The following is a 24,708-nucleotide window of genomic DNA, read 5'->3' on the forward strand; positions in this document are numbered from 1 at the left end:
ACAAAAATCATGTGAAATTGTGCAGTATTGGAACTCACAGGCACCAAGGGATATTTCTATTAGTTCATATGTATGTGAAATCAACTGAACTATTCATATATGGAGTTTATTTATGTCTCCAAATGTCAAAGTGCTCATAATATTCACAAATGTGACCCCCCACCCCATCAAAATTTCAACATTTTGAACAAAAATCACGTGAAATTGTGCAGTATTGGAACTCACAGGCACCAAGGGATATTTCTATCAGTTCATATGTATACTAAATGAACTGAACTAATCATATATGGAGTTTATTTATGTCTCCAAATGTCAAAGTGCTCATATTATTCACAAATGTGACCCCCCACCCCTTCAAAATTTCTACATTTTGGCTAAAAATCACATGAAATTGTACAAAATTGGAACACACAGGTTCAAGGGATATATCTATCAGTACATATGTACACTAAATCAACTGAACTATTCATGTGCAGAGTTTATTTATTTCCCCAAAAGCCAAAGTGGTCATAACATTCAAAATTATAACCCCCCCCACACACACACACACACACACACACACACACACACACCCAGCCGATCCAAATTTCAACATTTTTGGACAAAATTCACATAAAAATGCAAAATATTGGGACACATAGGCACCAAGGGATGTTTGTCAGTACATAATTATGTATGATAAATCAACACATTAGGGGCTAGGTCAATAGTTCATTGTAGGATAAACAGCTAAAAACTTTTAGTTACCCCCCCCCCCCCCCCAACTTAATTGGCCAAAATTGAAAATGTCCATCCAATCAAATCAATAAGTAGTAATGCTATGAATACAAAGCCATTATGTAGTTAGGAAAAACAGTTCTTTTGTTGATACTTTATTTTAGTGCTGTTCTACAGTGTCCATTTCTCAATTTGGAGAAATTTTTTAAAAGAAATAATTGCATGTTTAGGGATACAAACAGACCCATTAAAAGAAAAATCATTTCTGTAGGATGAGAGCTAGCTAGACAGCTAAAAAAAAACACCCCAAAAGTAAAAGAATTTAGATTTCCATCCTACATTGAAATAGATAATGATCTCCCACCTTATATCTCCATTGTTGAAACAGTTAAATGTTGATTTCCTATAATGAAATTGCTAGTGTTTATTGCGGAGTGTGGTCACTATGAAAAATAGGAAATAACTCATCAAATTGAACTATAAATAATACTATCATTAGCTGCTGATCCACTCAACTCGGCATCCAGTATATGTACCTCTAGCTCTGCATATGTGGCACTGCATTGTGAGGAACCAAAAGCTACAATGTATGCTACTAGATGTATTTATTGATTTTGGGTACAAAAATACATGTAGAACCCCTCATTGAAACTTGCCATCTGAAACTTCTTTTATGGGGAGACAATGTAAATAGTTTTTATAGTACAACTTGTATAATTTGTTGCAATTTGAACTGTATGCTTTACTATAAAAACTCGACTCACGCAAGTCAGTGTGACTACCCGTATAGTTGGCGAGACATAAAAAATAAATCTATTTTTGGTTGAATACATCTGAAAAACAAACTATATTCATTAAAAATCATTGGCAGGACGTTATTATACTGATACAGGGATGTATAATGTCTGGGGGTTCTATTGGGAATGAATACATGTGTCGGAAACTCTTAGTCCTACTTGCAGACGGTGTACGCTTGGAAGGGACGACCTCTGCCGTATGCAAGCAGGACTACTAGACCCCTAGCGAAACCAAACAAGTGCACACCATCGTGGGAGAGCATAATACCGACAACAGAATAAGTTTTGGAAGCCTTTTACAAAAGAGTACTGTTATCAATTTGTTATAGGGTGTTTTTAAGGCCGGTAAATGATTGCAATTTTACTGGAGTTCAGGGACTGAAGTTTCTCGATCACCGACGCTACGCTCCGTGACCACTGATTACTAAGAAAGTAGCGGCGGAAAGCATATAAAATGCTAAATGATGTTTCAACTAATAAAATGGCAAATTTGCTTTGCAAAACATCTTCAGTGTGCGAGGGAAGTTTTTGAAAAACTGCGTAGTCCGATGATTTTATGTTTTGCTTCTATGGTACCTGAGAGTTGATTGTTTACGTACATTTGAATAATGTTTTCTTGCAATTTTTCGCCATTGTTGTGTGTCTACGTACGTGTAGTGTGGAAAATTATCAAATGCGAAGATATTTTTATAGTGATCAATATGTCACCTTCTCACGTCAAAAAGCCCACACTGGCAAAACCTGTCACCGGTATTAAAATTATATTCATGACAGTATAACTTACTCTGTAGAGATGAAAGGTGTGAATGGTGTGTGGGCCACGTTTCCAGACCGGCAATATAGCATAGGGAGTGTGGTTGATGATACATTTCATCAAGTCTAAAATTTATAAAACAGCTCCTCTTTAAGTCATGCATGGTAGTAAAGCTAATTTTCTTCGCAAGGACTTCTGAAACTCAATTATACGAGATTACCTTCCGTTCACCCCCTAAATCTCCATGAGTACGTACAGTGCTTGAAAAACATTTAACACTTCACTTCACTTCCGGGTTTATTTAGCATTCGAATGTTGACAAGAGCGCGAGTTTCAGTCTGCGCCAAAAGTTGCGTCGTTGACGTAATTCGAATTTGACACCACCTACCTTAAGGATGTACACAGTTTGGTCATCTAGGTATCAGCGACCATGTAATGATTGAATTTGAAGTTCAAGTTTAGTCAGTTATTAGTCACAAAGATGCATTCATTCTAGATATTCGTAATGCTGACTGTGAGAGACATGAGCTTGGATTAATTGACTGGAATAAACACCTCGCTGATACTGCTGATCCCCTTGATGACTGCTGGGACTTCTTTAGGAACTCAGTAGTTGATCATACTAGGAATTGCATTCCCATGAGGAAAAGACCAAGAAGTAACAGACCAAGTGGTTAACAAGAGAAACCCTTCATGTCATACATAAGAAGCACAAGCTTTGGAAGAAGTTCTGCATCTCCCAGGACGAGAGAGATTATGTAATTTATAAACAACACAGGAATTTAACTATTAGAACAGTCAAGGAGGCAAAGCAGAACTTTGAAATATTGTTAGTGGCAAATATGAAGAACAAACGTAGATTATTTCACTTGTATATCAGATCTAAGCAAAAGACAAAGGAATCAGTTGGGCCTCTGATCAACGATAACGGAGAATCGATTTCTTCAAGTACAGACATGGCTAACTTCTTAATAATAACTTCTCATCAGTTTTCACAAAGGTTTTCATCGGACCAAGACGCAAACAATAACCCAGCAATGGAAAACATAATTTTTATAATAAAGTACAGTTGAGTCCAAGATTAAGAAACTGAATGTAAACAAAGCTCCAGGACTTGATCAGGTCTCAACTCATGTACTTGTTGAATGTATACATGAACTGGCATACCCTTTGACATTATTATTCAAGAAATCAGTACCTTTGGAATGGAGAATGGCTAATTTCTGTCCCATTTTCTAGAAAAGGAAGAAGTCATCACCTGGAAATTATAGACCTGTCAGTCTGACATCTGTTAGTCTTGCCTAAGGGATAACGTTGTCAAACATCTAGGTGATCATCAACTAATTTTACCATCTCAGCACGGGTTTACATCAGGGAAATCCTGTGTGATAAACCTGCTTGAATTCCTCAATGAAGTAACAACATGTACTGATGAAGGTCTCCCCGTTGATGTCTAACCACACTTGAAACACACGGGATACGAGGGGACATGCTGCATGTTTATAAAATCATCAACAACATTGACAACTGCTCTCTTTCATTGGAGAGATGCATATATACACCCACAAGAGGACATGTCGCTAAATTACATCAGAAATTTGCCAGATTGGATACTAGGAAGAACTGTTTTCCTGTTTGAGTGATCCAAGAATGGAACTCTTTATCGGCCTATGTTGTATTATCCAAGGACATAAATGACTTCAAAAATAACATTGATCAGCACTTCCGTACCAGACTCCGATGGGATGTTATTATCCTAGGATATCCAATCCCTAACCGAACCGAACCGAACCGAACCGAACAATTATTTTCCAGCTGAATGAAGACAAATATTGGGGAATAATATAATTATACCTCCTCAAGCATATTTTATGAACAATTTAGAAAAAATAATGGCGATTTGACTCATATTTTGAGCACAGCAAAACCAGTGATATACACCAGGGTTGTTGTGATGTAGAATAACCAGGGTATATAATCTATATTTTCCGTTCAAAGACAATAACTTGACTTCAGTATGGTGTAATTTATTATATTTTCCTTGTGTACATGCTATGTACTAACTTCAGCTTCTTCATTGACATATTTGTCTCATTTCCAGAATCTACTAGCATTATGGTTAGAGAAGAAAGCTAGGAATATGGAACTTGTGGAAAAGGTAAAATTGATTCCAGATGTAATGTTATATTTTCTCAACAACATTGTATTTAAGTGTATGAAATTAATAAACAATGCATGTGTGTATAATTACTATCAGATGTGAAATACAAATAATATTCATATCATAATTTAGCAATTTTTTTTTTATGTCTGTGAAGACTGATTGGCCACAGAATGCACTGGAACTTGCGGAACTGATGTTTACACCCGCTAGATCAGTGACATGTCCAAGGACTATGAAACAGTGTATGCTAGGTACAGCTGACAGTATGGCTAGTGTAAGTATTGGAAATGTATTATGTATAGTTGGTGTATATTTAACAATGTATTTGTGTGTGTGTGTGTGTGTGTGTGTGTGTGTGTGTGTGTGTGTGTGTGTGTGAACGACTTAAAGTAAAAAAAAAAACACCTGACCGATTGCGCCTTGGTATTTGGTGGAGCTAACAGGAGTGCCAACATTAATGAATCTTTCAGTCTACAGGATTCATACACTGCTAGAAAGTCCTGGAATTTCAAAGGACTTTTGGAACTCCTTGAAAATTGATCAACTGAATGGTATACGCAAAATTTCTCTGGTATTCTTTTTGTATCGTAATTGAATCTTGTATTGTTACAGAGTGCTAGTGATGGTGTACAAGGAGTGAAACTATTGGAGAAGCTGATCCAACAGTTGAAAGAACTAATAAGTCTTCATAACGAGTACTCTTGTCATCTCACATTGGCTGAATTTTCACAGGTAAGGTTTAACATCAAACAAGGATTGTCTATTTATGACAGTACCATTACCTTTAATACTGTTACATTTATTGATTTCAGGAAACTACCAGTACCATTACCTTTAATACTGTTAAGTTTCTTGATTTTAGGAAACTACCAGTACCAGTACCTTTAATACTGTTAAGTTTCTTGATTTTAGGAAACTACCAGTACCATTACCTTTAATACTGTTATGTTTATTGATTTTAGGAAACTACCAGTACCATTACCTTTAATACTGTTAAGTTTCTTGATTTTAGGAAACTACCAGTACCAGTACCTTTAATACTGTTACATTTATTGATTTCAGGAAACTACCAGTACCATTACCTTTAATACTGTTATGTTTATTGATTTCATGAAACTACCAGTACCATTACCTTTAATACTGTTACATTTATTGATTTCAGGAAACTACCAGTACCATTACCTTTAATACTGTTAAGTTTATTGATTTCAGGAAACTACCAGTACCATTACCTTTAATACTGTTACATTTATTGATTTCAGGAAACTACCAGTACCATTACCTTTAATACTGTTAAGTTTATTGATTTCATGAAACTACCAGTACCATTACCTTTAATACTGTTAAGTTTATTGATTTCAGGAAACTACCAGTACCATTACCTTTAATACTGTTAAGTTTATTGATTTTAGGAAACTACCAGTACCATTACCTTTAATACTGTTAAGTTTATTGATTTCAGGAAACTACCAGTACCATTACCTTTAATACTGTTAAGTTTATTGATTTCAGGAAACTACCAGTACCATTACCTTTAATACTGTTAAGTTTATTGATTTCATGAAACTACCAGTACCATTACCTTTAATACTGTTAAGTTTATTGATTTCATGAAACTACCAGTACCATTACCTTTAATACTGTTAAGTTTATTGATTTCATGAAACTACCAGTACCATTACCTTTAATACTGTTAAGTTTATTGATTTCATGAAACTACCAGTACCATTACCTTTAATACTGTTAAGTTTATTGATTTCATGAAACTACCAGTACCATTACCTTTAATACTGTTAAGTTTATTGATTTCATGAAACTACCAGTACCATTACCTTTAATACTGTTAAGTTTATTGATTTCATGAAACTACCAGTACCATTACCTTTAATACTGTTAAGTTTATTGATTTCATGAAACTACCAGTACCATTACCTTTAATACTGTTAAGTTTATTGATTTCAGGAAACTACCAGTACCATTACCTTTAATACTGTTAAGTTTCTTGATTTCAGGAAACTACTAGTACCATTACCTTTAATACTGTTAAGTTTATTGATTTCAGGAAACTACCAGTACCATTACCTTTAATACTGTTACATTTATTGATTTCAGGAAACTACCAGTACCATTACCTTTAATACTGTTAAGTTTATTGATTTCATGAAACTACCAGTACCATTACCTTTAATACTGTTACGTTTATTGATTTCAGGAAACTACCAGTACCATTACCTTTAATACTGTTAAGTTTATTGATTTCAGGAAACTACCAGTACCATTACCTTTAATACTGTTAAGTTTATTGATTTTAGGAAACTACCAGTACCATTACCTTTAATACTGTTAAGTTTATTGATTTCATGAAACTACCAGTACCATTACCATTAATACTGTTACATTTATTGATTTCATGAAACTTCCAGTACCATTACCTTTAATACTGTTACATTTATTGATTTCAGGAAACTACCAGTACCATTACCTTTAATACTGTTAAGTTTATTGATTTCAGGAAACTACCAGTACCATTACCTTTAATACTGTTAAGTTTATTGATTTCAGGAAACTACCAGTACCATTACCTTTAATACTGTTAAGTTTATTGATTTCAGGAAACTACCAGTACCATTACCTTTAATACTGTTAAGTTTATTGATTTCAGGAAACTACCAGTACCATTACCTTTAATACTGTTAAGTTTATTGATTTCAGGAAACTACCAGTACCATTACCTTTAATACTGTTAAGTTTATTGATTTCAGGAAACTACCAGTACCATTACCTTTAATACTGTTAAGTTTATTGATTTCAGGAAACTACCAGTACCATTACCTTTAATACTGTTAAGTTTATTGATTTCAGGAAACTACCAGTACCATTACCTTTAATACTGTTACATTTATTGATTTCAGGAAACTACCAGTACCGTTACCTTTAATACTGTTAAGTTTATTGATTTCAGGAAACTACCAGTACCATTACCTTTAATACTGTTACATTTATTGATTTCAGGAAACTACCAGTACCGTTACCTTTAATACTGTTAAGTTTATTGATTTTAGGAAACTACCAGTACCATTACCTTTAATACTGTTACATTTATTGATTTCAGGAAACTACCAGTACCGTTACCTTTAATACTGTTAAGTTTATTGATTTCAGGAAACTACCAGTACCATTACCTTTAATACTGTTACGTTTATTGATTTCAGGAAACTACCAGTACCATTACCTTTAATACTGTTACGTTTATTGATTTCAGGAAACTACCAGTACCATTACCTTTAATACTGTTACATTTATTGATTTCAGGAAACTACCAGTACCATTACCTTTAATACTGTTAAGTTTATTGATTTCAGGAAACTACCAGTACCATTACCTTTAATACTGTTAAGTTTATTGATTTCAGGAAACTACCAGTACCATTACCTTTAATACTGTTAAGTTTATTGATTTCAGGAAACTACCAGTACCATTACCTTTAATACTGTTACATTTATTGATTTCAGGAAACTACCAGTACCATTACCTTTAATACTGTTAAGTTTATTGATTTCAGGAAACTACCAGTACCATTACCTTTAATACTGTTAAGTTTATTGATTTCAGGAAACTACCAGTACCATTACCTTTAATACTGTTAAGTTTATTGATTTCAGGAAACTACCAGTACCATTACCTTTAATACTGTTAAGTTTATTGATTTCAGGAAACTACCAGTACCATTACCTTTAATACTGTTAAGTTTATTGATTTCAGGAAACTACCAGTACCATTACCTTTAATACTGTTAAGTTTATTGATTTCAGGAAACTACCAGTACCATTACCTTTAATACTGTTAAGTTTATTGATTTCAGGAAACTACCAGTACCATTACCTTTAATACTGTTACATTTATTGATTTCAGGAAACTACCAGTACCATTACCTTTAATACTGTTAAGTTTATTGATTTCAGGAAACTACCAGTACCATTACCTTTAATACTGTTAAGTTTATTGATTTCAGGAAACTACCAGTACCATTACCTTTAATACTGTTACATTTATTGATTTCAGGAAACTACCAGTACCATTACCTTTAATACTGTTAAGTTTATTGATTTCAGGAAACTACCAGTACCATTACCTTTAATACTGTTAAGTTTATTGATTTCAGGAAACTACCAGTACCATTACCTTTAATACTGTTAAGTTTATTGATTTCAGGGAACTACCAGTACCATTACCTTTAATACTGTTAAGTTTATTGATTTCAGGGAACTACCAGTACCATTACCTTTAATACTGTTACATTTATTGATTTCAGGAAACTACCAGTACCATTACCTTTAATACTGTTAAGTTTATTGATTTCAGGAAACTACCAGTACCATTACCTTTAATACTGTTAAGTTTATTGATTTCAGGGAACTACCAGTACCAGTACCTTTAATACTGTTAAGTTTATTGATTTCAGGGAACTACCAGTACCATTACCTTTAATACTGTTAAGTTTATTGATTTCAGGAAACTACCAGTACCATTACCTTTAATACTGTTAAGTTTATTGATTTTAGGAAACTACCAGTACCATTACCTTTAATACTGTTAAGTTTATTGATTTCAGGAAACTACCAGTACCATTACCTTTAATACTGTTAAGTTTATTGATTTCAGGAAACTACCAGTACCATTACCTTTAATACTGTTAAGTTTATTGATTTCAGGAAACTACCAGTACCATTACCTTTAATACTGTTAAGTTTATTGATTTCAGGAAACTACCAGTACCATTACCTTTAATACTGTTACGTTTATTGATTTCAGGAAACTACCAGTACCATTACCTTTAATACTGTTAAGTTTATTGATTTCAGGAAACTACCAGTACCATTACCTTTAATACTGTTACGTTTATTGATTTCAGGAAACTACCAGTACCATTACCTTTAATACTGTTACGTTTATTGATTTCAGGGAACTACCAGTACCATTACCTTTAATACTGTTAAGTTTATTGATTTCAGGAAACTACCAGTACCATTACCTTTAATACTGTTACATTTATTGATTTCAGGAAACTACCAGTACCATTACCTTTAATACTGTTAAGTTTATTGATTTCAGGAAACTACCAGTACCATTACCTTTAATACTGTTACATTTATTGATTTCAGGAAACTACCAGTACCATTACCTTTAATACTGTTAAGTTTATTGATTTCAGGAAACTACCAGTACCATTACCTTTAATACTGTTACATTTATTGATTTCAGGAAACTACCAGTACCATTACCTTTAATACTGTTAAGTTTATTGATTTTAGGAAACTACCAGTACCATTACCTTTAATACTGTTAAGTTTATTGATTTCATGAAACTACCAGTACCATTACCTTTAATACTGTTAAGTTTATTGATTTCATGAAACTACCAGTACCATTACCTTTAATACTGTTAAGTTTATTGATTTCAGGAAACTACCAGTACCATTACCTTTAATACTGTTAAGTTTATTGATTTCAGGAAACTACCAGTACCATTACCTTTAATACTGTTAAGTTTATTGATTTTAGGAAACTACCAGTACCATTACCTTTAATACTGTTAAGTTTATTGATTTCAGGAAACTACCAGTACCATTACCTTTAATACTGTTAAGTTTCTTGATTTCAGGGAACTACCAGTACCATTACCTTTAATACTGTTACGTTTCTTGATTTTAGGGAACTACCAGTACCATTACCTTTAATACTGTTACATTTATTGATTTCAGGGAACTACCAGTACCATTACCTTTAATACTGTTAAGTTTATTGATTTCATGAAACTACCAGTACCATTACCTTTAATACTATTAAGTTTATTGATTTCAGGAAACTACCAGTACCATTACCTTTAATACTGTTACGTTTATTGATTTTAGGGAACTACCAGTACCATTACCTTTAATACTGTTAAGTTTATTGATTTCAGGAAACTACCAGTACCATTACCTTTAATACTGTTAAGTTTATTGATTTCAGGAAACTACCAGTACCATTACATTTCGCATGTTGGACAGGGTAGCAGCCCCTGAATTGGTTCCACAAGCTATTACAAAAGTGGTCAGACCGTACATGAAACAGCACAATTTACCAGAAGAGGAACTGCTCTTCAAATACATCGAGGTGATTATCAACATTTCAAATGTTATTATTTGACAAAATGTCTTCCAATATAAGTTTTATCGACTGGTCATTTTGTAACTGTTTGTATGTTGGAATTGTTATTCTTGCATTTATCTATTTTCAAAATGTGACTGCCTGGTTTATGGTTTGACAGGATCTAATTGATCGATGTGGTAATATGTCATCCTACTGCTATGAGGCATCCTGGGAAGCTAGAGCTGTCTCTGTCATCCAGTCTATCAAGGACCCTGATGTAAGTAATTCTACATAGACTACCGCTAATTTAAAAGTGTTTTCCCTGTTTGCGACAATTTTGTATAAAAGTGTACTTTTATATTCACTTTAATTATCAACCCAGTATGTGGTGTCTCTCACTGTAATCAATCTGTAAACAATGTTAGCAGTACAAAACACAAGTTAGTCATAAAATGACTGGAGAGTAAACATAAAGATGCCTTCATCTCACTGAGAGCAGTAAATAATCAAAGTTGTGTCTTTCTCATTACAATGTAATTAGTTTTCTGTTTGTCAGCTAATCAACTTGAAAGGCCACATACTAGTCTCATAATTACACCAGTGTTATTTTACATTTGACATGGATGATAGAAATGATTATGGCAAGTAAGGAAAATGCTTTAGTTGTGTGTTACGAGTTGTATGTAGCAAAATTTACAACAAACAATTACTGAGATTCAATAAACAGCATGCAGCTCAGAAATAGTCTTAATAAAAGTCTTTTAATTGCAATTACTCTGTGTCAGAACACTCCAACCAAATCTCAGTTAAAATTTAGAAGAAGAAAAAATCCAGTGATTACTGGGCAAAGTTTTGAAATGGAGGTCACGTCAAAGTGATAAAAATTAACCCAGTTGACTAATTTTTGAGATATGTATTAGAAAAAGGATACAAAAATTGTCAGTATACAAAAAGTGCTGAAAAAATTATTCTAACATTGAAAGTGACTAAAATATTGACCATCAACATCTTGGCATGAACTATCAATATCTACAACAAGTTGTCCACATGGACAATTCAAACAAACCATATATAACTTCTGGAATCAGGAATCTATTCTAAATTTCATAGCATATGAATTCAAACATACAATGAAAACAAGAACGCACAAATTGTGCTTGCGTTGGTTGCTGTCCCCATGTACCATACGCATTTATTCAGCTCCCCCCCCCCCCCCTACATTTCATAAATAGTTTAATATAGAGTTGTTTCAGTTCATGGATGTACTAAAATCATCTTGATGAAGTTATTAGAGTCAAAACAAAATAGGCTAGACAGAAAAAACAAACAAGAATCATGAAACAGTATCGACGTTAACAGATGAAATCTTGAAAGTCTGTCTGAAAGGAAGAGAACTACTATCATCGTTGTAATAATAATGATAATAATTTTTAGCACTACTGAAGCTAGTTCAGTTGTGCTAAAAAACTATAAAATTATTACATAGGCATCGAGAAGTGTGTGTGTGTGTGTGTGTGTGTGTGTGTGTGTGTGTGTGTGTGTGTGTGTGTTGTAAACGACTTAAAGTCAAAAACCGCCAGACTGATCAGCTTGGTCTTTGGTGGGGACATTACTTAGGGAGTGTAGATGCAAAAATTGTTCAGATGAAAAAGATTGCATCAGAGATGTACGTTTTGGGTCCAAAAACATGATTTGTTGTGTGAATAGATGTTTTCACTGAACCTAGAAATGAAAGATTTTTGTTTTATTGATGCAAATGAAATCATTAAATCTTTTATGGGCTACTTCACATGTCATCAATGTCAATGGCATCAAGACCTCTGTTTGAGGCTGCTTGAAAACCTGTTTTGAGCCCAGCTGAATTAAATTATAGAGACTGTCTATGATTAAAACAGGTTCCATTCATGCTACAGAGTCTTGTTTGGGTCAAGAAGTGTGATTTTTGGATTAAAAACTTAACTTGGTATTTGCATGGGACATTACTTAAGGCATATAGATGGGAAATTGTTCACATATAAATTGTTCAAATGAAAGTGATCACATCAGAGATGTGCATTTTGGGTGAAAAGCATGATTTGTGGTGTTAAAAATGCTTTGACGCGGCCTAGAAATGAAAGATTCTTGTTTTATTGATGCAAATGAAATCATTAAATCTTTTATGGGCTACTTCACATGTCATCAATGTCAATGGCATCAAGACCTCTGTTTGAGGCTGCTTGAAAACCTGTTTTGAGCCCAGCTGAATTAAATTATAGAGGCTGTCTATGATTAAAACAGGTTCATTAGCACAACTGATCTGATAAGGTTCTGTAGTGCTATAGGCATGGCAAAGTGTCTGTGTGTGTGTGTGTGTGTGTGTGTGTGTGTGTGTGTGTGTGTGTGTGTGTAAACAACTTGAAGTCAAAAACTGCAGGACCGATTGCTTTGATATTTGGTGGTCATGTTACTTTGGGTGTGTAGTTGGGAAATTGTTCAAATGAAAATGATGGCATCAGAGATGTGGGAATTGGATCAAAATGTGATTTTTGGTCAAAAAATTTAAACTCCAAAACTACTGGGCAGATTGCCCTGAAATTTGGTGGGAACAGTCTTAGGGGTAAGTAAATCAAGATTTGTTTGTGACATGATAATTCCATCAGTAATATGCAAATTAGGGATAAAAATGTGTCTTTTGGGTCAAAAACCTGTAATTCCAAAACTACTCAGTAGATTGGGCTTAAATTTAACGGGGATGCATCTGCGGGTGTATAGATGAAGAAATATTAAGCATATAATGATTTCATCAGTGATATGCAAATTAGGTGTAAAATGTGAATTTTGGTCAAAAGTTTATCTCCAAAAGTACTTGGTCAATGAGACTGGAACTTGGTGAATTGTTTCTAGAAGTGTTATTCTGCAGATTTTCTTCAAAATATTTTGACACAGTTGGCCCTAGCAACCATGACCACACCCTTAGCAACTACTATATTTTGGTCAAATAATATCATCTGGTAGGCAAGTGAGTAATCATTCAAAAAATGTATGCACATATCCCTAGCAACCATGACCACGCCCATAGCAACAACCAAATGATCACATTGGTGCTATTTTATTGTTACAGAATTTCTGTCAGGCTGTATATTCTCTGATGTTGAAGGCTACTGTACCATGGAGTGATCTGATAGAGAATATTGTCAAGCAAGGTTTTGAATTAGACCATCCAAGGTAACAACATTACTCATATTTTGTGCCCCAAACAAGTTAATCCTTCCGATAAGTGAAAGTGAATGAAACCAATACATTTTATCATGTTTATATATGTTTAAATCACAGGGTATCCTTTCCCTTTAAGTTGTACTTGTTCAAACAAAATATAGAGTTTATAGCCAAGTTGCTGTACATCCTAACAATGTGTCTATGTCATTGTTTCTGTGGTGCACTACTAGAAGTCAAACCATTCACAATAACCATTATGTTTTGGTGTATTTCATAAAATTTGCTTGTGGAGGTTTAATTATAATATATTATTCTCCAATATTTTTCTTCCATCAGACTGAAAATACTTCTGACCAAGGGTTTTTTGTCAGTACTCATCTTCAACTCAGACTGACAAGTCCCCTTATGTCACTCATATTTTGTCAGTACTTGTCCTCAATATAGACTGACCAGTCCCCTTATGTCACTCATATTTTGTCAGTACTTGTCCTCAATATAGACTGACCAGTCCCCTTATGTCACTCATATTTTGTCAGTACTTGTCATCAATTCAGACTGACAAATGCCCTTATGTTATTCATATTGTGTGAGTACTTGTCTTCAACTCAGACTGACAAGTCCCCTTATGTTATTCATATTGTGTGAGTACTTGTCTTCAACTCAGACTGACAAGTCCCATTATGTCATTCATATTTTCTTTGGATGAACAAAGAAGTATTGGGGAATGATATCTTAACTGTAAGAGTACTTTATCATGTACTTAGAGTTTTGGCATCTAATGCTACTGAGTTAAACAGTTTGAATGAAAGAATATTTTAGTGCAGGTTTGAGTGTGGTTACTGTTTTAACACTAGAATGAAGAAATATAAACTAAGTTCAGCAAAATAATATATTGTCAAATGTTCATTCTTTTATCATCTGAATATAAATAAGATAAGTATATTATAAAACACTAACAACCTGAGTGTGATTTAATGTTATATATTGGGGATGAAAAGTCTGTGTGTCTGTGTCTGAGTCTGTGTCTTCCCGTTTGTTAGTGTCATTTTTTTCTTCACAAAAACGAAATTTACTGCACATATTCTTAAGGGTAATGGCTAGAACTGATAAGTTTTTGGTAAACATGGGGAAATGGGGAATTGTTGACATACTTTTATAATGCTTACTTATCCCTTAAAGGACTTGCTTTCTGTGAAGTCCATTTAACTGATCCCTTAAAGGACTTGCTTTCTGTGAAGTTCATTTAACTTTTACTATAAAAGACTTGCTTTCTGTGAAGTCCATTTAACTTTTACTATAAAAGACTTGCTTTCTGTGAAGTCCATTTAACTTATCCCTTAAAGGACTTGCTTTCTGTGAAGTCCATTTAACTTTTACCATAAAAGACTTGCTTTCTGTGAATTCCATTTAACTTTTACTATAAAAGACTTGCTTTCTGTGAAGTCCATTTAACTTTTACTATAAAAGACTTGCTTTCTGTGAAGTCCATTGAACTTTTACTATAAAAGACTTGCTTTCTGTGAAGTCTATTTAACTGATCCCTTAAAGGACTTGCTTTCTGTGAAGTCCATTTAACTGATCCCTTAAAGGACTTGCTTTCTGTGAAGTCCATTTAACTTATCACTTAAAGGACTTGCTTTCTGTGAAGTCCGTTTAACTGATCCCTTAAAGGTGATTCAAAATGCTCACATTCACTATCGCTAATTTGCTAGACGACATGTTTGTGAAATGCATTCTGGTTTTAAAACTTTTCAAAAGCGTCTGCAAACACCTTAAAATGACCCTTTTTCAGTCACTTCCCTTCGGATTTACTTCGAGAGTTTTCGGGTATTTCCGGTCCCACCTAGACCACAGGATTTTATGACGTCATAAGAGGTATACCTTAGCACTAAGACTATGACGAGCGTAGTCACTAGGTGAATAAAACTCAACAGCATTGTGAAAAAATACAATGCTAGTGGTTGTAACAGACATCAGTAAACAAAAACTACACTCTACATGTCTTATTAACCAACATTTACCGATATTTACTCACATTTTCTCACTAATTGGCAGTGTCTGTGGGTATAAATGCTAAAATATTATCTCCCCATATTATGGCAAAATAAATCAAAACGGCTCGACTAGTTATATATAAACACTTGTAATGTCGCGTGTTTCACATTCATTGACTTTTATTTATCTGATTTTTTATTATTTGCCGATAAGAAGCATTACGATACCGTCGTGACGTTTTGACGGCATCCCCGGGCCAAGGACGGCATGTTTTAGCCCAATCGTACTCGCGTCGCATTTTGAACAGTGCATTTAACAACAACGTAAACATATTTCATCTCGAATAAATATACTAGCTATTAGAATACCAATGGGAAACTTCAAGAAGGTGTATCGGGACATGTGCCACAATATATTTGTTGGTCCCATAATACACTAATTGATTCGATTCAAGTTGCTCGGAGCATAAGGAAGTACGCTCCGAGTCATTGCATCATGTAAATGGAACTGTGACCGACCTAATTTTGTTGTCCATATATAAAATGAGAGTGACCTGTAAATTTTTCACAGTTTTCGTTGTGGTCTTGTATTGTCACATGTTTGGCTTGTGAACACAAGTTTACATCTATTATTGTCTAGGGCGTAATACTCTAGTCCGAGTCTGAAACCCATATAAAACCTAAGATACTCGCATTTGGATCGGAATGAACAGAAGTACTGAGGTCTCATCGACTTGTTGGGGACTCGAATTATTGCTTGTTTTTATCACGGTATACAGGTGATTATTATATATCGGTAGAAGGGTAGTGTTGTCAAGTTTTGTGCAGTCACCGCGGCCGCGGCAGTAAGCTTATACTAGGATAGTTCCGCCGATTAAAGTTGAAGCAGTGTATGTACAATGTACGTATGGAATCGGGAGAGCACAGCGCACATTCATGTCGGGTTAAATTTATCCACGTGTTGATGTAATCCATATTTATCAATCAGATATATTGTAAAATTCTTCAAGTTGTACAGAAATAACGTCTCTAACTTCAAAACAAACCCTGAGAAATTGGACCGGACGTGGCTAAGTATCTAGTTGCAGGCTTTCTTTCATAACCATGTGCTGGGGTCACGACCTTGATTGCCGACGTCAATATTGTCCAATCATATTTAATATCATTAACACATCGCGATATTTGATTTGTTGGTTTCCTAAACTGTATACTTCGAATACCATGATTCGTTACAAAATTCTTCTAATGAATATTAAATAGGCTTGTTGCATTAAATTAAGTGATATCGCAACAAGGGAAACCATACAAGTTTTCTTCCAGACGAGTTGCTAAAGTCATGTAAATGACAACACTAAACTCACGAAATTTCCTCAATTCTTTACAATTTTATTGCTGATAATATGGCAATCTAAAAGCTAGTTTATTTATTCAAGATAAATATGTTTACTTTGTTGCTAAATGCGCCGTTCAAAAGGCGACATCAGTGAGTATAGTGGGCTAAAATATGCTGTCGACGCCATGCATGTCGAAGATATTGTAATGCTTCTCCTCGGCAAATAATAAAAAAAAATCAGATAAATAAATTGAAACACGCGACCGACATTACAAGTGTTTATGTATATCTACACTGTAGTCTAGCCGTTTTGATTTATTTTGCCATAATATGGGGAGATAATATTTTAGCATTTATACCCACAGATACTGCCAATTAGTGAGAAAATGTGAGTAAATATCGGTAAATGTTGGTTAATAAGACATGTAGAGTGTATTTTTTGTTTACTGATGTCTGTTACAACCACTAGCATTGTATTTTTTCACAATGCTGTTGAGTTTTATTCACCTAGTGACTACGCTCGTCATAGTCTTAGTGCTAAGGTATACCTCTTATGACGTCATAAAATCCCGTGGTCTAGGTGGGACCGGAAATACCCGAAAACTCTCGAAGTAAATCCGAAGGGAAGTGACTAAAAAAGGGTCATTTTAAGGTGTTTGCAGACGCTTTTGAAAAGTTTTAAAACCAGAATGCATTTCACAAACATGTCGTCTAGCAAATTAGCGATAGTGAATGTGAGCATTTTGAATCACCTTTAAAGGACTTGCTTTCTATGAAGTCCATTTAACTTATCACTTAAAGGACTTGCTTTCTGTGAAGTCCATTTAACTGATCCCTTAAAGGACTTGCTTTCTGTGAAGTCCATTTAACTGATTCCTTAAAGGACTTGCTTTCTGTGAAGTCCATTTAACTGATCCCTTAAAGGACTTGCTTTCTGTGAAGTCCATTTAACTGATCCCTTAAAGGACTTGCTTTCTATGAAGTCCATTTAACTTATCACTTAAAGGACTTGCTTTCTGTGAAGTCCATTTAACTGATCCCTTAAAGGACTTGCTTTCTAAGAAGTCCATTTAACTTATCACTTAAAAGACTTGCTTTCTAAGAAGTCCATTTAACTTATCACTTAAAAGACTTGCTTTCTGTGAAGTCCATTTAACTTTTACCATAAAAGACTTGCTTTCTGTGAATTCCATTTAACTTTTACCATAAAAGACTTGCTTTCTAAGAAGTTCATTTAACTTTTACCATAAAAGACTTGCTTTCTAAGAAGTCCATTTAACTTTTACCATATGATAAAAGACTTGCTTTCTAGGAAGTCCATTTAACTTTTACCATATGATAAAAGACTGGTGTCAAATTTAAAGGATTAACACAAACACTTGTTATTGTTTTATTTGTAGAGTTAAACAACTGAAGGAGTGTTGTCAGTTGGTTAAACTAAAGACGCTGCTCCTGAAGTATGATTTGTACACTTGCAGTATAGTAGACGAGTCTCAAGCATCTGTAAGTAATAAGTCATACTTAGAAATACATAAAGTGTTGTCTATAAATGTAAGTAATAAGTCATACTTAGAAATACGTAAAGTGTCGTCTATAAATGTTAGTAATAAGTCATACTTAGAAATACGTAAAGTGTTGTCCACAAATAAATGTAAGTAATAAGTCATACTTAGAAATACGTAAAGTGTTGTCCACAAATAAATGTAAGTAATAAGTCATACTTAGAAATACGTAAAGTGTTGTCCACAAATAAATGTACGTAATAAGTCATACTTAGAAATACGTAAAGTGTCGTCTATAAATGTAAGTAATAAGTCATACTTAGAAATACGTAAAGTGTCGTCCATAAATGTACGTAATAAGTCAAACTTAGAAATACGTAAAGTGTCGTCCATAAATGTAAGTAATAAGTCATACTTAGAAATACGTAAAGTGTTGTCTATAAATGTAAGTAATAAGTCATACTTAGAAATACGTAAAGTGTTGTCCACAAATAAATGTAAGTAATAAGTCATACTTAGAAATACGTAAAGTGTCGTCTATAAATGTAAGTAATAAGTCATACTTAGAAATACGTAAAGTGTTGTCCACAAATAAATGTAAGTAATAAGTCATACTTAGAAATACATAAAGTGTTGTCTATAAATGTAAGTAATAAGTCATACTTAGAAATACGTAAAGTGTTGTCTATAAATGTAAGTAATAAGTCATACTTAGAAATACATAAAGTGTTGTCTATAAATGTAAGTAATAAGTCATACTTAGAAATTCGTAAAGTGTTGTCGACAAATAAATGTAAGTAATAAGTCATACTTAGAAATACATAAAGTGTTGTCTATAAATGTAAGTAATAAGTCATACTTAGAAATACGTAAAGTGTTGTCTATAAATGTAAGTAATAAGTCATACTTAGAAATACATAAAGTGTTGTCTATAAATGTAAGTAATAAGTCATACTTAGAAATACGTAAAGTGTCGTCTATAAATGTAAGTAATAAGTCATACTTAGAAATTCGTAAAGTGTTGTCGACAAATAAATGTAAGTAATAAGTCATACTTAGAAATACGTAAAGTGTTGTCTATAAATGTAAGTAATAAGTCATACTTAGAAATACGTAAAGTGTCGTCCATAAATGTAAGTAATAAGTCATACTTAGAAATACATAAAGTGTTGTCTATAAATGTAAGTAATAAGTCATACTTAGAAATACGTAAAGTGTTGTCTATAAATGTAAGTAATAAGTCATACTTAGAAATACATAAAGTGTTGTCCATAAATGTAAGTAATAAGTCATACTTAGAAATACATAAAGTGTTGTCTATAAATGTAAGTAATAAGTCATACTTAGAAATACGTAAAGTGTTGTCCATAAATGTAAGTAATAAGTCATACTTAGAAATACGTAAAGTGTCGTCTATAAATGTAAGTAATAAGTCATACTTAGAAATACGTAAAGTGTTGTCTATAAATGTAAGTAATAAGTCATACTTAGAAATACGTAAAGTGTTGTCCATAAATGTAAGTAATAAGTCATACTTAGAAATACGTAAAGTGTTGTCTATAAATGTAAGTAATAAGTCATACTTAGAAATACATAAAGTGTCGTCTATAAATGTTAGTAATAAGTCATACTTAGAAATACATAAAGTGTCGTCTATAAATGTAAGTAATAAGTCATACTTAGAAATTCGTAAAGTGTTGTCGACAAATAAATGTAAGTAATAAGTCATACTTAGAAATACGTAAAGTGTTGTCTATAAATGTAAGTAATAAGTCATACTTAGAAATACGTAAAGTGTTGTCTATAAATGTAAGTAATAAGTCATACTTAGAAATACGTAAAGTGTTGTCTATAAATGTAAGTAATAAGTCATACTTAGAAATACGTAAAGTGTTGTCTATAAATGTAAGTAATAAGTCATACTTAGAAATACATAAAGTGTCGTCTATAAATGTTAGTAATAAGTCATACTTAGAAATACATAAAGTGTCGTCTATAAATGTAAGTAATAAGTCATACTTAGAAATTCGTAAAGTGTTGTCGACAAATAAATGTACGTAATAAGTCATACTTAGAAATACGTAAAGTGTTGTCTATAAATGTAAGTAATAAGTCATACTTAGAAATACGTAAAGTGTTGTCTATAAATGTAAGTAATAAGTCATACTTAGAAATACATAAAGTGTTGTCTATAAATGTAAGTAATAAGTCATACTTAGAAATACGTAAAGTGTCGTCCATAAATGTAAGTGATAAGTCATACTTAGAAATACGTAAAGTGTTGTCTATAAATGTAAGTAATAAGTCATACTTAGAAATACGTAAAGTGTCGTCTATAAATGTAAGTAATAAGTCATACTTAGAAATACGTAAAGTGTTGTCCACAAATAAATGTAAGTAATAAGTCATACTTAGAAATACGTAAAGTGTTGTCTATAAATGTAAGTAATAAGTCATACTTAGAAATACGTAAAGTGTCGTCCATAAATGTAAGTGATAAGTCATACTTAGAAATACGTAAAGTGTCGTCTATAAATGTAAGTAATAAGTCATACTTAGAAATACGTAAAGTGTCGTCTATAAATGTAAGTAATAAGTCATACTTAGAAATACGTAAAGTGTCGTCTATAAATGTAAGTAATAAGTCATACTTAGAAATTCGTAAAGTGTTGTCGACAAATAAATGTACGTAATAAGTCATACTTAGAAATACGTAAAGTGTCGTCTATAAATGTAAGTAATAAGTCATACTTAGAAATACGAAAGTGTTGTCCACAAATAAATGTAAGGGATAAGTCATACTTAGAAATACGTAAAGTGTCGTCCATAAATGTAAGTGATAAGTCATACTTAGAAATACGTAAAGTGTCGTCCATAAATGTAAGTAATAAGTCATACTTAGAAATACGTAAAGTGTCGTCCATAAATGTAAGTAATAAGTCATACTTAAAAATAAATAAAGTGTTGTCCACAAATAAATGTAAGTAATGTCATACTTAAAAATACAGAAAGTGCCGTAGACTAGAGTAATTTGCTCTGTATGACTTATAAAATGAAATGTTGTACAATCTTAATCATTCTATTTGTAGCAATTGCTGACTTGCATCTTACATAAAGATATGCCATCAACCATGGATGATGCCCTCCAAGTCATAAAAGTATACTCTCAGTTAAAGAAGGAAGATGCTTACATGTTTAGATTGAGATATCTTTTGCAACATGAACGGGTAAGCTAATCATAACATACAGCATTTGGTTTTTACCTTCCGTAAGGAAGGTTTTATAATAGCGATGAAGTCTGTGTGTCTGTGCACGTGTGTGTGCACGTGTGTGTGTGTGTGTGTGTGTGTGTGTGTGTGTGTCACCATTTCCGAAAAAACGGCTGCATCAATTCAAACAAAATTTCATAGACATGTTCCGTAGTGTAATGGCAAGAACTGTTTAGGTTTTGGTAATAATCCGATGAATATTAATGACCAATTGTAGTAATTAATCGATCGAACGAGTATAAAGTTGGATTCAGATTCAGGTAGCATTATCTTATGAACGTTATATTGAGCGTCAGATGGCCTCAGATCCGAAGACACCTGATGGACTCAAACCTGAAATAACACCGTTGAGACTACAGGGAAGGATTCTGCTTCACTGCCGTCGGGTGTATTCGGATCTGAGGCTATCGGACGCTCAATATGACGCTACCTGAATCTGAATCTGATGCCAACTTTATACTCGTGCTCTACACTACAGTCTGGACATTCGTCTGCGCATATTTATCATGCATTAACGTTGAAATCATACTTCGGTCTAAATATTCATAGAATTTGATGCTTTTATAGAGTTTGAATCTTTAAATACAACATAACAAACATTATTATGAGTAAGGCTCTCTGAGAAGTGGAAATTCCAGCAAATGTTTGGAAAGAATTACAACATTTTTATCGATTGATCACAGAGTGCATCGTGACTTATCCAAGTGACATATATTCGATACAAAAAAATATATGTAAAGTGAAATGTTCTTTGATGAAAAACATGTTTACACATAAACAAGCAACAAGAAAATCACATGGGATGAAATTTATATCTGGAAAATACATGGGCCAATTGTGTTTATTATTTTTAAAACATCGCATAGAAATTATAACTCCTAGCTGATCAATGAAGACTAAAACTGAATTATCGAAAATAAAAATTGCCTTGAAAGTTTGACTGTCATTTGACTTTATCGGCAAAAATAAAGGCCGTGGTCAAATTTCGTGAATTTTCATACAGTGATTAGCTGTGCGGTGAATTTTAGCATGATGCATTTTGATCACATTTTACTTGCATACGGACGGAAAACGGGCCAGTAAAACCTACAGTAGTCGAAAGTATGTTGCACTAAATTTCTAAAAACAAATAAGGTTACATGTTCAGAGATATAGTTGAATATCATTGCGTGGACAGATTTTACGTTGCAGGGCTTCATCTGTGTAGAATTTAATAACAAATCGAATGATGTATGTGACATGCTTAGCCTGTGCGTCTTTCTCTTAGCCCAGGCCGTTTTACGACGGGTATGTTTTCTTCACGGAAGTGAAACTGAGAAGTCTGAAAACGAACATCGACCAAACAAAACGGTATTATGAAAAATCTCACACGAAACTATGTTTTTTGAAGGTACAAAACATGCGAGTAGGTCACTTGTAGATTGTACAGTGACTTTGGAACATTGTACATGTAGCATTCTAAAAATAACACTATTGTTATGTCGATAGCATCTCGAAGGAACACATGAAATAGCGCGCCTTTTGACGTGATTCAACTCTGACCGTATGCAAATGAGATCGAATGTCCAGACTGTAGCTCTACACTGAGAAAGACTCTGTTTTCAGGGGTTTCGTGCCAACCTTATTTTGTGTTTCCCTTGGATCTGCACTCTGCATTGGCTGGACAAACACGAGAAAAAAGAAGACCGAGGCAGGGTATTTAAGTGATTCAAACTCACCAGAAAACTATTTTTTTCTTGGCCTTAAAATAGGTTTACAATGAGCACGGAGTTCACAAACAGGTGAAATATTTATCCTCGTTTCGTCAAATATGGACTTATCGTTTTCAAATTTCACACACTAATGCGCAGATGAATAAAGAGTAATCTTGTGTTTTTAGATTTTCGATTAGAAGTTTAGGAAGTATTATATTGACCTCGAACCGTTTCCTTTTTATTGTGTTCTTTTCCGATTTCTCTCGATAACAAACTACCGCTGTTTGTTGCAAGGCTTGTACATAATCATTTATCTAGCTCTGTATCTCAGGATATAAATACACTCTCACACATTTATCAAGTGTAATAATCTATAATTTATACCCAAATGTATGTGGTCAAAATATGGAAAATAGACCAAGCAGCCTCGCCTAGCCTACGAAGAAAATTTTGCGACTATGTATAAATAATGATTCTAGGACAACTGCCCCCCGGACAACTGCCCCCCAGACAATTGCCCCTGGACAATTGCCCCCGAAGGACAACTGCCCCCCCCACCCCCCCACCCCCCCCCCCCCCCCCCACCCCCCACACTCTCATACTCTCGTACGGGATCGTTCAGGTCCAAGTCAGGAATTAGTCACGATTGAGAAGAGATTTCGGCTTGCCAGATTCACCTACCCGAGTGCTCGTGTGCTTCTGGATGTTTAATTCTCACTTTAAGAATACTTCCAATACAATGGAATTTACACAACCACTAAATATAGAAAATCACACCATAAGATCACGCCATCATAAAAGTTATTATATACTTTTCTCTAACCAATCATGTGAATTTCGGTTACATCATGTTTGCCCAGATTCGTCATCGCCAGTCTATTTCTGATCTATGGCCTATGCCGAATGGCCAATGGCCAATGCCGAAATGTAGAATTTATTCCCACAATTCCGAAATACAAATTGCGGCGGTAAGTTGCCGACGGTGACTTTTTAATGAATGACAAACTAGTTTTTTCGTTCGGGGGCAGTTGTCCTTCAGGGGCAGTTGTCCTTCGGGGGCAGTTGTCCGGGGGGCAGTTGTCCTTCAGGGGGCAATTGTCCGGGGGGCAGTTGTCCTTCGGGGGCAATTGTCCGGGGGGCAGTTGTCCTTCGGGGGC

General features: G+C 33.8%; 1 protein-coding gene across 1 annotated transcript in view; it reads left to right on the forward strand.

Annotated features, from left to right (window-relative positions):
- Positions 1-2,215: 2,215 nt before the first annotated feature.
- Positions 2,216-24,708, forward strand: part of LOC144453510 (kinetochore-associated protein 1-like) — a 158,937-nt gene continuing 136,444 nt past the window's right edge. Inside the window, exons 1-9 of the mRNA XM_078144822.1 lie at positions 2,216-2,287; positions 4,370-4,426; positions 4,587-4,706; positions 5,045-5,164; positions 10,445-10,588; positions 10,743-10,841; positions 13,665-13,768; positions 18,487-18,589; positions 21,678-21,815. Coding sequence (XP_078000948.1) covers positions 2,216-2,287; positions 4,370-4,426; positions 4,587-4,706; positions 5,045-5,164; positions 10,445-10,588; positions 10,743-10,841; positions 13,665-13,768; positions 18,487-18,589; positions 21,678-21,815 — 957 coding nt within the window. The remainder of the gene's footprint in view (positions 2,288-4,369; positions 4,427-4,586; positions 4,707-5,044; positions 5,165-10,444; positions 10,589-10,742; positions 10,842-13,664; positions 13,769-18,486; positions 18,590-21,677; positions 21,816-24,708) is intronic.

This window comes from Glandiceps talaboti, chromosome 2 (assembly GCF_964340395.1).
Source record: "Glandiceps talaboti chromosome 2, keGlaTala1.1, whole genome shotgun sequence".
Taxonomy (NCBI): Eukaryota; Metazoa; Hemichordata; class Enteropneusta; family Spengelidae; genus Glandiceps; species Glandiceps talaboti.